Source organism: Heliconius melpomene, chromosome 7 (assembly GCF_056956725.1).
Source record: "Heliconius melpomene rosina isolate 202511_hmr_F chromosome 7, ASM5695672v1, whole genome shotgun sequence".
Taxonomy (NCBI): Eukaryota; Metazoa; Arthropoda; class Insecta; order Lepidoptera; family Nymphalidae; genus Heliconius; species Heliconius melpomene.
Genome location: NC_140395.1, coordinates 3,347,431 through 3,361,987, shown reverse-complemented (window position 1 = coordinate 3,361,987; position 14,557 = coordinate 3,347,431). Strand labels below are relative to the sequence as shown.

At 32.1% G+C, this 14,557-nt stretch overlaps 5 protein-coding genes and 1 non-coding gene across 6 annotated transcripts; 3 read left to right on the top strand and 3 right to left on the bottom strand.

The window, feature by feature from the left end:
- The first annotated feature begins 3,467 nt into the window (after positions 1 to 3,467).
- LOC146537356 (histone H2A, sperm-like) lies at positions 3,468 to 4,003 on the top strand. Its single transcript, XM_085188073.1, has one exon. It carries the CDS (start codon positions 3,491 to 3,493, stop codon positions 3,845 to 3,847), a length of 357 nt encoding a protein of 118 aa, XP_085044199.1. The 5' UTR covers positions 3,468 to 3,490; the 3' UTR covers positions 3,848 to 4,003.
- Positions 4,004 to 4,126: 123 nt separating this feature from the next.
- On the bottom strand, positions 4,127 to 4,199 carry TRNAM-CAU (transfer RNA methionine (anticodon CAU)). Its single transcript has one exon. It is a non-coding gene; the product is annotated as a tRNA-Met (tRNA).
- Positions 4,200 to 4,526: 327 nt separating this feature from the next.
- Positions 4,527 to 5,013, bottom strand: LOC146537354 (histone H3). Its single transcript, XM_085188070.1, has one exon. The coding sequence runs from the start codon at positions 4,988 to 4,990 to the stop codon at positions 4,580 to 4,582; it is 411 nt and encodes a 136-aa protein (XP_085044196.1). The 5' UTR covers positions 4,991 to 5,013; the 3' UTR covers positions 4,527 to 4,579.
- A 488-nt stretch (positions 5,014 to 5,501) lies between these two features.
- LOC146537353 (histone H2B-like) lies at positions 5,502 to 6,046 on the top strand. Its single transcript, XM_085188072.1, has one exon. The coding sequence runs from the start codon at positions 5,545 to 5,547 to the stop codon at positions 5,926 to 5,928; it is 384 nt and encodes a 127-aa protein (XP_085044198.1). The 5' UTR covers positions 5,502 to 5,544; the 3' UTR covers positions 5,929 to 6,046.
- Positions 6,047 to 6,871: 825 nt separating this feature from the next.
- On the top strand, positions 6,872 to 7,308 carry LOC146537352 (histone H4-like). The gene has a single exon (XM_085188108.1). The coding sequence runs from the start codon at positions 6,899 to 6,901 to the stop codon at positions 7,208 to 7,210; it is 312 nt and encodes a 103-aa protein (XP_085044234.1). The 5' UTR covers positions 6,872 to 6,898; the 3' UTR covers positions 7,211 to 7,308.
- Positions 7,309 to 7,990: 682 nt separating this feature from the next.
- On the bottom strand, positions 7,991 to 14,174 carry Galphaf (G protein alpha subunit f). Its single transcript, XM_085187875.1, has 10 exons — positions 14,052 to 14,174; positions 12,421 to 12,532; positions 11,749 to 11,843; positions 11,325 to 11,493; positions 10,744 to 10,841; positions 10,357 to 10,471; positions 10,064 to 10,150; positions 9,619 to 9,749; positions 8,771 to 8,939; positions 7,991 to 8,200 (listed from the first exon to the last, which is right to left on the bottom strand). The coding sequence occupies exons 2-10, from the start codon at positions 12,517 to 12,519 to the stop codon at positions 8,003 to 8,005; spliced, it is 1,161 nt and encodes a 386-aa protein (XP_085044001.1). The 5' UTR covers positions 12,520 to 12,532; positions 14,052 to 14,174; the 3' UTR covers positions 7,991 to 8,002.
- Between the last annotated feature and the right edge of the window lie 383 nt (positions 14,175 to 14,557).

Here is a 14,557-nt window from a genome sequence, read left to right as displayed (position 1 = left end):
TCGAAAAAATTTAGGGACGAATGCGCGAGCGCACCCCCTGTAGCACGAGCCATTTCAATATTCAAAACAAAGTAATTTAAGCTTTATTTTTATCTTAATACAGTTGATGTTTAAATAAATGGAGTATTTTTCTTTTTTCAATGAAATACTGTGTATACTTTAATATACTACTCTTAAAATCTTATTTAGTTAGAAATAAAGTTGAAATTTCTTTACTTTTTTATAATAAAAATACGATCGACAATACTTGTATTAAATTAAAATATTTAAAAAATGTTTAGACCTTATCATTTATTGAATAAAGCTTATTTTTAAGTAAAGATGATATATTTCTCGATATTTACTCTCTTGTGCAATTATTGAATGAGCTTCAAGCGGATGTTTTTGTGGGGTGAGAATTTAGGGGTCCGTTGTGAAGTATAAAACTTTTCTTTAGAATTTTATGAATTTCTGCTTTGAGTGGGGAACGGAGAGTTTTAACACTGGGTTCCAGCTTATCCTGCTACATGCGGAAAACAGCGTGACCATACATTTTTTATGCATTATATACAGAAAACCTAGTGATAAGTCACTCTGTTGTTCACTTTCAGTAATTAATAAACATGGCTAATATGAACCAGTACTTTATGAGCCAGATAAGGCCAAGTATATTATTTTTAATAAAAGAATTCTACCGTGTATCGTGAGTAAACGTGAAAATATTATGAAACATAAATATAAATAATAACATTATATTTTTGAAATTGAAGGCTACTTGACGCTACTAGGCTGAACTAGACGCAACCGTCTAGTTATAAGCCCGATGATTGTGGATTAAAATCCCACTTGTAGAAAGAACTATTTTCATTTCCTTCTTCGTGTAACAAAAAGCGCGGCGTTAAGTTCCGTTACTCACTTAATATCTCGAAAATTTGGTGCGTGAGGAACAATGTCTTAACACTAGGTTCCTTTTCTGCTATATACGATAAAATAAATAAATATTATTTTCATTCGAATATTTAACACCTGCGTTTAAAAAGCAGAGTCACATTATAATCTTAGTGTTACACCTCTGTATAGTACCCCCTACCACAGTGCCACGTGCTAACGACCGTTATACACATCTGCCTGCCAGCTGCGTGCAGGGGTACATAACCTTTGAATTACATCGAAGCGGTCATTTTTTTTCTTAGGTTCACGCTGTATCCCGTATATGGCGGGGTAGAGAGAAGAGTTAAGCACTTATCTTTCGAATTTGAGTCATTGCGTGTTGAGTGGTTTCTACCACTAATCCTGCCTGATCCCACTAAAGCGGAGAAATGAAGTGAAATGAAATAATTCTCTCGAAAGAATATTTTGAGTATAGTACATATTTACTATCAGATGATGTCTTACTTAACACCTCGGCTCAAAATAAATGTTTTAATATCAGTTATCGACCTTATTGGCTCAAAACCACTTTGTTACGCACGATCTTATTTTATAAAGTGGTTATAAGAATAATTATTCCTTTTTAGTATTTTAATATATATATTTTATATTAGAATTAATGAAGAAAAATTTGAATAAAAATGAAGATTGTTTATCCCGATGTCAAATGTACGAGTATAGTTTCAACTTTATACCCGCTTTCGTATTTATATCATTTCATTGACATTATTATTTTGACCTTATCTAACATTGAAAACTTTTGACCTTTTAAATACCAATTTGGGACGGAGTGTTTTAACACTAAGTCATCACGGCCTTATTTATTAAACTAGTGGTTTTGAGCGGCTTCGCTTGTTTCGTTTTTCTTTAATACTAGAGACCAAATGCAAGCTGCATGCATGTCTGTTTATTTTTAATCAAAATTATTTAAGTGCATTTAGGAAAATAGATTGGTTATTTCAGTATGGTTATCTATTATGTTATTATATTTCATAAATCATAGTTGTTGCAATAGTTTCTGAATTTTATTTGATTTTGCTCCCAAAAATTGTCGTATTGAATAGAAAAATGTTTAGTTATTTCATATACCTATATATATCTAAATAAGCGCGCAAGGTAAATGTGGTTCTTTTCAAAATTCCAGTATAGAAAACATATAAATTGCTACATTACTTCCTCTATCGGACAGTGAAAGTACCATAAAAATCGGTTCAGCAGTTACAAAAATTAGTACGCACAAACAGATGCAAGTAAAATGCCGCGGAACATGGATAACGGAGTGTCTTAGCACTACGTTCCCAGGTTTCCTCTGCCTACCTTATGGCTGCGGGATACAGCGTGAAGCCAGTAAAAATAAAATAATAATTTTAGAAATACCTACTTCATTGATTTAATTTAATTTTATCTTTGTCATCACCCCACCCGCATTTTGCAATGCACTCGCTTTGTCTAATATACCCGGCGTAAACTATTATTATCATTATTCCCATATAATATTTGTTAGAGAGAAACTAGTGATGAATTATTCCGTTAATTGTTTAACTATTTCTTAAAAAAATATCTATTACAATCTATTATTATTTATCTCTATTTAATATTTATTTTATTTTTCTTATTTTTTTTCAATATGACCAATTATAAAAATATTTATTAGAATCATCCGCACGTTGAATTGTAAACTGAGTTCCGAGTTTTTTCCTATGCGTGACGTAGGCTGCTTGCTAGAATTGTGCTACGTGTAAAGTCGGTTACAATCGATTGCTATGCGTTCAATTTTAAGCCTTATGTTATTACTTTTACGTATCAGTTTCGCTTATCTATTTCTTTTGGTATTTCCTTAAATTTCTTTCTTTCCTTCTGTAAGTGTTAAATTATTATCTCTTCATGATCTGGTGCGTTAAATAAACTTGGACATATTCTCCACAAAATTTGTATAAAATAAATATTAAATAATATTAAATAGCGTATCTCACAATTAACCGTGATATACCTTCAAATAAAATGTTTATTCTTTTTTAAATTATTTTGTGTTTTATTTTATTTACATATTTTTTTTTAAGCCAAATATTCATTTATAATTATTTTAAAATAAAGCCATTTTCATGTCCAATCATTTTTATAAAAACATAAATAAAAAGTACTTTAGATACTTATTTATATTTGTTATACTATACGAGTTTTTTCACTTTGCTTGGACAACTGAGCGAAGAAATTAAAATATAAACCTATATAAACATTTCATTTCCTCGAGTGTTGATCGAGACCACCACCTATCGCCATTTACAGTCACACTTTGTGCCCTTATGTGAAGACTGGCCTAAAATTTGAATAATGCTAGGTTTGTAAAAAAAACTACAAATGACACATTAAATACTTTATTCAAAAACGTTTAGTTTAGTTTTATAATTTACAACCTTCTTTTAAATTTAATAAAAAAACATAACTTGCATTAAACAACCATATATAATCTAACATACAATCCCCTCCAATCCCCACTCACGCTACCACAATCAGTTGCCCGTCAACAAAAAGCCATATAAACAGACACTAGGATCCATTTGTCAATACAACTCAAGTAAACATGTCGAAAGTAAAGAAAAATAAATCGCGGTCTTCTCGCGCCGGTCTGCAGTTTCCAGTTGGCCGCATCCATGGCATCTTGAAGAGAGGAAATTATGCAGCAAGGATAGGCGGAGGAGCTCCAATATATATGGCCGCAGCTCTAGAATATCTCTGCGCTGAAATCTTGGAACTGGCAGCGGAAGAAGCGAAACGGAATCATAAGTCTCGAATTAATCCAAGGCATATACTGTTCGCGATAAAAAATGATGAGGAACTAAATCAATTGTTAAATGGCGTCATTATTTCCCACGGAGGTGTTGTACCGTCTATCAACGCTCTGTTGCTACCTAAGAAGACCGTGAAAAGACCACAGTAGGCTGTCGTGATGAAGAAGAATATTATGGAATTTAAAATATAGAAAAATTTAAGAGAGAGAGAAAGAGAGAAAGATTAATATATAATACTTAAATAATTATGATGAAGATTTGAAATAAATAAACATGAAAACAAAGTCCTTATAAGGACTGCAAAATTTCACACGTTTCATGTACGTCTATATAATACTACGGTGTTTTTTTAAATAAATATTTAAATTATGTATTTTGTTTAATATTTTTTCTTTTTTTAACAAATCTATAATATTTCCAAAAAAAATTGCCCCGGGTGAGGATCGAACTCACGACCTTAAGATTATGAGACTTACGCGCTGCCTACTGCGCTACCGAGGCTTCTACAATGTTGATATAAGTAAGCATTGTATTAGTGACGCATAGAATCACATGTTTCTTTATTCGCTGGTATTATATATTTTTTTTTATTTCTATTTGTAGGTAAATATATTATATAGGACTATTGAAAATATGATGCAATATAAACTTGTAGGTCATCACTTTTATTGTTTTTAATTGTATTAACAAAATATAATATGGTTTTATCTTCCACAAACTGAGATTAAACATTTAAGTTACATCTCTGCGTAGGTATGCCTAAAAATATAAATCACTATACGAACACTTACTTAACTTAGAAAGACGTATCAGTCAAGAAACAAAATATTGCAGCCCTGAAAAGGGCTTTGTCAAAATTCACAGAAAAACTACTCCATTTTCTACGCCCTCTCTCCTCTGACTCTCCTAGCCAACTGAATATCCTTCGGCATAATGGTCACTCTCTTAGCATGAATCGCACATAAGTTGGTATCCTCGAAAAGACCAACTAAATATGCTTCACTAGCTTCCTGTAGCGCCATCACCGCCGAACTTTGAAACCTTAAATCTGTTTTGAAATCTTGAGCTATCTCTCGTACCAAGCGTTGGAACGGCAGTTTTCTGATCAGAAGTTCCGTACTTTTTTGGTATCTCCGAATTTCTCGTAAGGCTACAGTTCCAGGACGGTAGCGATGTGGTTTCTTCACGCCGCCTGTGGCTGGAGCACTTTTTCTGGCCGCTTTCGTGGCCAGTTGCTTCCTTGGAGCCTTTCCTCCGGTGGATTTCCGTGCGGTCTGCTTGGTTCGAGCCATTGTGAGTGATGTCGATGAGCTGTTCTCTCTCGTTTTTATAGCTTTTAGGTGTAATTTATTGTTTAGATACCCTCATTTTGATATTGTGAAATTCAAACAAAAATATAAATCTTTAAGCAGTAATCATTGTTATAAGAAACAATTTTATTACATTGTAAGAGAAGTAATTTTAACTGCAACACATTAGTAGAATAGAGAGCTCTATATATTTTATATTTATTTTAATTAAATGTTTTAGTTCAATTTTTAATGAAATTAATTATTCTCATTTTCTGAGCGTTGAATTTGAAAAATTGTGCGGAAAGTAGAAAAATCTCTCTGTCCCCAATGCCATATGTGGTGATACATAATTTAAAAGTTGTTAAATTATTTTAGCAAAAAAAGTATCATATTTTTAAAGTTATATGATCATTATGAGAAATCTTTTAATTGGACAATTTTTGTGAGCTCACTCAAAATACTTATAGTTGCGGGTATACAAAAAACTATAAAAAAAGTCATTCAAACGATTATTTTTAGCTCACGATCTAACATAACGAAAGAAGACAAACAAAATGGTAGCGAAAAAACCAATCCCCAAAACCAAAAAAGACGTTTTAGAGAAACCAATCACCAAAGTCAAGAAATTGAAGAAGAAGAACTTCAAGAGTTTCTCCATATACATCTTCAAGCTACTGCGGAGCCTAGTCAAGGGACAATGCGGTATTTCAAAACAATCAATGTTAATAATGGATAGTTTTGTCAACGATATGCTTGAGAAGATGGCTGTTGAAGCTGGGAGATTAGTAGTTCATGGGAAGAAGACGACCCTGGGCAGTAGGGAGGTACGTTCAACTATAAATCTACTGGTACCTGGTGAACTAGCAAAACACGCCAACATTGAAGCAATGAAAGCAATTAATTTATATGGAAAAAATCAAGAAAAGCATGAATCATGATATCTTCAATCGTGGTATCGGCGTACAATATTCATAATTTGGCTAAGTAATACTATTAAAATAATTTATTTTCTTGATTTTTGGATTTTATTTAACAAAGCCCTTATAAGGGCTGATATTTTGATGTTTTTTCGGATGAGATGTCTTCTTCTTTCTTCTTTGATTTTTACACCTCCATGGGTGGGTTTTAATTCTACTTTGAAATAGAAGTATTTCTGTGTCCCCACAGAACTTTTTTTTAACTTTGTTTTACTATTCTAAGATAGGGGAGAATTTTTGTGTTAAGGAGTGAAAGTCCACTGCGTATTGCTAAACAACAATTTTTGATTTTTTGATACAAAAAAATGCTTTAAATATATTTTTTTCTTTTTTAATTAAATTTATTTAATACTCTCAGCTTTTTATATACAGAATAAAATTTAAACCAATTTTACAATTAAACTTACAATGATTTTTTTAGCACATTTTTATTTTTGAAATTGATTTTTAATTTACCTATACCAACAATAAAATCACAGTACAAAGTATAGGCAGAGAGAACCTGTTTTAGTTTCCTATATTTACAAGACAATATACTCCTAATTTATATACTTAGGTATGAATTTAGTTCATGTTCATATTTTAAGTAAGAAAAAAGAAAATAAACTTGGCAACTAGATAATTCTAGACAACATCTTTTGAGAGATTTATTAAAAAAAATACCTTTGATAGAATAAATTGTTTTATATTTGAGTAGATATATAAAAGGTTCCCTCTGCCTATCCTGTTGTGTGCGGGATACAGCGTGAAGCTGAAAAAGAAAGACATAAAAAACATGAATAATCAATAAAAATCATGAACAACCTTTTATCTTCAACAATAAACATAAAACTGGTAAAAAATGTGCAACTACCCCAAATATAAAACTAAATTTCTGCTATAAATATCAGCCTAAATCATTCAGAAAAACAGTACTCAGGACACCGCCGACATGACAGGACGTGGAAAAGGAGGCAAAGGATTGGGCAAAGGCGGCGCTAAACGCCATAGAAAAGTACTCAGGGACAACATCCAAGGCATCACCAAACCAGCTATAAGAAGATTAGCAAGACGTGGCGGAGTTAAGCGCATTTCCGGTTTAATTTACGAAGAAACCCGCGGAGTTTTGAAGATTTTTCTAGAAAATGTCATCAGAGATGCCGTAACTTATACTGAACACGCTAAAAGGAAGACTGTTACCGCCATGGATGTGGTTTACGCATTGAAAAGACAGGGCCGCACTTTGTATGGATTTGGAGGATGAATTATGATAGCAAACTTAATAATTAATAAAGAATTAATATAATAGGTGGTTGGGTTTAATTTATTTATTTGAAAAACAAGGCCCTTTTCAGGGCCGCACATTTTTTTGGTTTCATGGTAAGACGTCTTTTTTTCGAGTTGTACCCTTTCTCACGCATATATGAAATGATGAGGGCATGCGGAACTTAGTACCGCGCTTTGTCCAAAGCGATGAAATGAAAATATATGATTTTTTTAAATATTTATATTTCTTTCCACAACAAATACCATTAAGCTTGTACAATGTTTAGCAAGTATACTATAATACTTGAGTAGCAAATTAATTTAATTTTTCTTTTAAATTTATCGTCAATTTACATATCTTTGTAAACTTTGTTTAATTCCTTAACGCACATACATGTTTCTTAATTACAAATATCAGGTAGTACGATAAAAAACAGATAACGCTAGACAATAATAGAATGCATGTTAAAAACACATCTAGTTAAAGTCTCTTCGTCTTCACGATATTTACTACAAAAACAAAAAGGGGGGTTTGGGTTCGATCCCCACTCGAAGAAGTGAAATATTTATTTATATTTCCATTTCTTCGGTCTGGTGTCGAGGCAAACGCGTCAAAGTTGAGTACTGCCACTCAACAGGCAACGTCTCCAGAATTCGTTAGAAAGTGGGAAAAGTCTTAACACTAGGTTTCCTCTGTTCTGCTATGTGCGGGATATAGCGTGAAGCTGAAAAGCTGAAGCTGAAAAAGCGTGAAGCTTAAAAAAAAACTAAATTTTACATTATTAATAATTTAATAAACACCAATATTATTTAAAATATGCGTAAGTATCATCTGGTGCACGTCCTTGAACACCGCGCGTACGTTGTCGGTGTCGGTCGCGGTGGTAAAGTGGAAGTAGCATTCGCGGGGGCGGCTAGCCTCTAATATGACAAATCTCTCCGCTGACGAACTAAAGTTGCGGCGTTCACGCTTTTTTATAGTTAGCTCCTGGAATTATTAAATACATGTATTATATCGCTTTAGAATTATAGTCATCATGATTTTGAGAAAGAAAGAAATGATATAGATAAATAAAATAACAATTAATTAAAAAAAAAACATTTACTACTGTAGATATCGTCTAAAATCATTTTGTAAGCCTAATTTTTGTACAAATCTTTATTTGACCTTTCCCAAAACTTGATATTTTAATATAATCATTATAATTTGAAGAATTAGAATTGAATTTCGATATCCACTCGGGTGAATGAATTATCATCTTCATTCCCCGCTGAGATCCACTACTCAACACGCAGTCTCAAATTCAGATTGTAACTAAAGAACGGAGTGTATTGACACTAGATATACCTAAGGGATAAAGTAAAGTTATAGAAATATATCTTATTTATATATTTTTTTAACTTTACTGTATCCCTATTTTCTTTAGTTATTGACATCCTTTGTGGCAATTTTTATTTGTTTACGACAAACGACAATCTTTACGATAGAAAATTATATAAAAAATTACTGTACGAAAAGTTCACTAGATCTGTAAAAACATAAAAAAGTCACACTTACAGCAAACATACTCTTAATAAAAAGCTTCGTGCGTGTATACTCATCGCCCTGGGAATCGAACCTGTTATATTGCGGGAAGTATGGAGCTATACTCTTGCCTTGGGCAATTTTATTTTGTAGTAAATCTTGTTTATTTAAAAACACTATGAGACCTGCTTCTATTAAAAATCTGTAAAATATATCTTAATCAATAATAATATTAATATTTGCTGACTTTCGTTTAATGATTATAATTTCAAAAAATATTTTTGTTACATTAAAAACTAGCGGCAAGCCCGCGGCTTCGCCTGCGCGAACTACTTTATTATTAATTTCTGTCTCCATGAGTACCTACGCCTTATAAGTGACATCCATGCAATTTTTTGAGACTCCTAGCATTTGTAAGAACGAAGTTTCATACAAACTTCCAACCCCAAAAACAACCCTTTAGAAGTCGAATATTACAAATTCCCGTCTTAGCGAGCACCTACGTCATATAAATAACTCCTACGCAAAATTTGAGATTCCTAGCACTTGTACTTTCTGAGATTTGGTGATGAGTGAGTGACCTTTCGATTTTATATATATAGATAATTTTTATGAAACGTTGTTTTTAGAATATACTCGTAAGTTTAAGTATAAAGTAGCATCAATGATATAAGTACTAGTTCCTTTTTTTTATAACCAATGCACTACTTAATAGTGCAATATCTGGCTGCACGTGTGATTGCTGTGGGTTCAATCCCCACAGTGGGAAATATGTATATTTCAATCATTAACATTAGATCTTTTAAGGAAGACACAACGCGGTGTTGAGTTCCACTGTATAATTTGTCATGTCTCAGAATTGGATGTAAGGTTCTTAATACCTGCTTTGCCATACATCTTCAAACAGCACTAAGGATTCCTTCAATCTGTTTTGTTTGTTATCTTCTCGCAAAGTTTGATCGAAATCGCTACATGCTACTACGAACCATATTGCGTGGATGCCTTCGAAGACCTGTGAAAATAAGAAAAACATAAATACATATAGGTATATATCTCTATATATTATAATCTTTTTATTTTTTTTTAATAATAATAAAAAAGATAATCATCATATTTAGATCTTTCAAATTACGCAACGGATTTTAATACGGTTTCCAGTAATAGACAAAATGGATTTCAGAGGAAGGTTTGTATATATAAATATTTCATATTTAGACTAGAATTTACTATACTTATAATCCCTATTATATTATCTTCAGTAAATATGGATATTTTCTAAAACCTATATTATATAAATATTGAATATTTTAATAATAAACAAAATACTTGTATCCATTTTTTTCTTTCCCCGCGCTGCCCCCCGACATCGAACATCCAAAATTGTTGAACACCGCCGTGCATTGATTTAGGAACCTTAAAATATAAAATCATACTAAACAAAAAAATAATATTTAAATAGAAAACAAATTTACGGACGACATACTGTCTACCACGGAACGGAAAAATGAAAACAGTATATTCACCCGAGTGGGGATTGAACCTACAACCGTCACGTTGAAAATCAGCTGTCATGATGCTACGAAACCCTTTTTATGTACTCGTCAATAAACATAACTTACTTTAACTTTAAATTCAATTTTCTGTATTCCACTGGTCTTCTGTCTACATCGTAGTATATCTGCGTCGGATGGTATATAGTTATCTTTTGCTATAAGATCTATTCTATCTAGAAAACTAAAAACAAAATTAAAATTAAATGAGCCAGTTCTGCTTAGGTTTATGGAGACAATTTCGAAAGCCATCTGTTAAATATAAAATCTCAAAAAAATGTGAAATTAAGTAACTAAATATAGCTAATGCTTTTGTACAGTTGTACCTACAGTATTTTTCCACTACTTACTTAAAACTAAATTTTACTGAAAAAAGTAAACAACAGAGTGTCTTAACTCTATTAGATATTTCCTGCCTAGCCTATAGTGAAAGGTAGTATAATAAACAAAACTCACTACTCAGCACTATCTAATAGCTGATATTCGTTAGATCGTCTGAAACATTCCTTTACGCCTCCATCCCTCCATAATGTCCTGACGTGGTCGAAATAATCCTGAAAATATATTGAGTTAAATGGACCTAAAATGGAGAATGGGATGTATTCCTAGATTCTTTTTATCTACTTTACAATGTAACAGGTAACAAGACAAAGAATAGCGTTGATTTCCTCTACTCAAGAAGTAACATCTGGAATGTTCATTGAAGTGTAGAACGGAGTGTCTTAACACCTCCCTCTGTCTACTCGTTAATAAACTATTGTGTCGTAGTGATACAACATTTAATAGCAACAGAAATGTTTGTGGTTTTTATACTTTAGGAATAGTTCAATTAATGAAAAATTGTAAATGATAATAAACAAAGATTTTATAATTATTAATGCCATTTTCACATTCTGGCGTAATAAAACGACGTTAAGCTCCGCCACACAATTCACAAGTTTTCTAAAATATGTGGAAAATTAATTGCCGAGCACACTAGGTTCCCTCTAAGGTTCCCTCTAAGGTTCCTTCTAAAATCTAAACTAAAACATAAATACCTGTGTATATTCAGATGGACCGTCTGGACCAATTTTCAATAGATATTGCTGGGATTGTACATTCTTTATATTTTGTAACGCGATACTCAAAGGAGACATGTTGTGTACAATATCGTATATGGCTTCGTGTACATTGTGTTTTATGTGTTTTGCTTTTTCCATTCTTTCACTGAAACAAATACAAAATATACTTGACGGCCAGTCGTGGATGAAGTAAGCGTGTAACTGTTAATGGCTGTAGATTCCATTCCTACTCGAGGAAATGTTTTTTTAATGAATTCCGTCAATCAACCCCCAATGTCTCTTAGATTCTGCGGAAAGTGGAGAACTATTTTCAGTATTGACTGTTCTCTATCTGAGTGAAGAATGGGGAAAAATGTTCTGAAAGCCTAACCTCAAGGCGGCCACGATCATTGTGGCTTACCTGGCGGAGAACCCTTGTATGTGAAGAATTTTCATTTGTTTTATAATTGTTGTTTTACCACTTTCACCAGTACCCAGGAGTAATAACTTGATCGCCTGAAAAATATAAAAAAAATATATAGATTCGATATTTTTTTATCTTTGTATATTTTGAAAGAATAAGTATATGATACTTTACGAGAAATATAGGTACATCTATATATATATATTGAATAGTAATATCAAAAAAATGGCAGAGGAATTCTGGGAACCTAGTTGTAAGACACTCCGTTTCCCATTCAGTCACTTCCGACCCCCACTTTTTTTTATGGAAAAAGGACAAGGCAAACGAGCGTTCGGGTCACCTGAAGGTGATCACCGCCGCCCACGACCCCATGCAACACCAGAGGAGCTACAGGTGCGTTGCCGGCCTTTGAGGTGGAGATAGACGCGCTTTTTGAAGGTACCCATATCGTACCGACCTGGAAACACGGCCGCGGGTAGACCATTCCACAGATCGGTGGCGCGTGGAAGGAAATTTCTACGAAACCGCACAGTAGTGGAGTGCCACGTATCCAGGTGGTGTGGATGGTATTTAAGTTTGTGACGTACTGTGCGGTTAGAAAATTCGGCGGCAGGTAACAGGTTCCGTTTATCCAGTTGTACAAAAATGAAAGTAAAAAACAATACTTACATCATTATAAGATTTGATCCACTGTTTAATTTCTCTGTCAATCTGTCTAGAATTATAGTCGTCTTCATTATAAGTCTTAACACATGGAAGAATACGCATTTTTCCTGTAAATCTAAAATAAATTACCAAATAGTTTTAGGTTAAGAAACACAAAAGTATGAAAAAAGAGGGATTCTCAATTCGGTTGGTATATTTTTATGATTGTGGAACAGTTAATACTCATTAAAGATTAAATAATGTCTTAAATTGATTAATTGATAATTGATTGACAAGAAACTATATCATAGCCGTGAATAATTTTGACCATACCGAACAATATTATTTGATCCGCCGATTGTTTGGACACATTGCGCGTTCAGTTGCGGAACTTAACGCCGGGCTTTTTGCCTTAATGCTAGAGCGAAGAAATCAAAATAACAATAAATAATATTTCATTCCCTCGAGTGGGGATTGAACCTACAACCTTCGCTTTACAGTCACACCCTTGTACATGCACCACGAGGGCCTTCTATCAAATGTTCCCATATTTTTTTATTGTATTTTCTGAATTCGACGCATTCTCTTTTTGTCATTTAGCTACAGAACACTACAAAAAGATAACATATCAGCTGAACTAATGTTTATTATATAATTATAATTACCTATTATTAATCAAAGCAATGTCGGCATTTTTCAAACGAATCACATAATAATACAATACTGCATGTAATCTAATAATTGAATTAGAACTTTAATAATAAATAATGTTCGACGACATCATGGCACAGTGGTATCTAATATAGGGTAGACAGAGGGAACCTAGTGTTTTGATATTCTGTTCCTCATTTACCATCGAATTTTCGTGACTTTGTGTATTGCGTTGCGGAACTGAACGCCGCACTTTGTATTTACCAGAGCAATAGCGAAGGAATGAAAATGTATACTTCCCCGAATAGGAATCGAAACCACAACCGTCGCGTTTACAGTCACACATTGTATCAGCTCTGTGCTGTTTAAACTTGAAATTATTTAAATTTTGTCGTTTAGCAAGTTTGTCTTGCAATACCTATATCAAATACAATATGTATTAATAAGAAAATTATAAACAGATTAATTAAGTATATTCAATATATTTGTTCACACGTTATATTTCCATGAAGTAAAGTAAATGTCGTCGTAGTACACTTGTAATATATTATGTGACTATAGTTATAATAGTTTCAAATCTAATTAGAATCTCTTTTTTCTAGCTATCTCTTGTTAGCTTTGTTATGACTTATTAAAAAATAAAATAAATTTAAAAATATATTAATGCATTAAAATAGTCTACAGAATTACATCAAACAATTGTCTGGTAATATTTTTTTATTAATATTTCTGTAATAGTGTGCCTGGGGAAATATATTTATTATTTGTTCACAGTACTATTTACTATGTAGAACGTGCTTGAAATCTCTTCGTTAACATTTTATTAATATTTTAGAAATTAATTAGAATGACTTAACTTCCAAGCAATTAAAACCAAAAATAATATACAATGCATATTAATATTAATAACAAATAAAAACAAAACATCACTAAAATTAAACAATTCACAGCACAAACACAAACAATTTTGTAAAAACATGAAAATAAAACAAAAACAATGTTACCTAACACGAGTCCAGACGTTAACAAAATCTCAGTTATTAAGTAAATGTGTGATAATTTTTACACGCTCTGATAACGTTTTATCGTTGATAATATTGATAATTATTGAAATTGATAATATTTTTAAACAGGTAGATATGCAGAAAAAGGTATGCACTAAACGTCATTTATAATACGCCAACCAATAGATCTATGAATCGATCGATCAATTGGTCAATCATTGTATATGAAGATACACACTACTCTCCACATTTAGTCAAAATTTGAGAAATTATCTGTGGAGTGGTACGAAAGGTTATTATAAAAAATAATATAAAACGAAGAAAATTAAATAAAACGACAAGGTATAAAAAGAAAATATTTATTATCACTTATATCTAGTTAACAAAATCGCCATTTCATTAATTTTTAATAAGAAACAAAACTTAACTACTTAATAAACATAAGTAAGTAAAATAAACAAAAGTAAAATTTATGCTATTTTATTAAAACAACTTTTAACACTAAA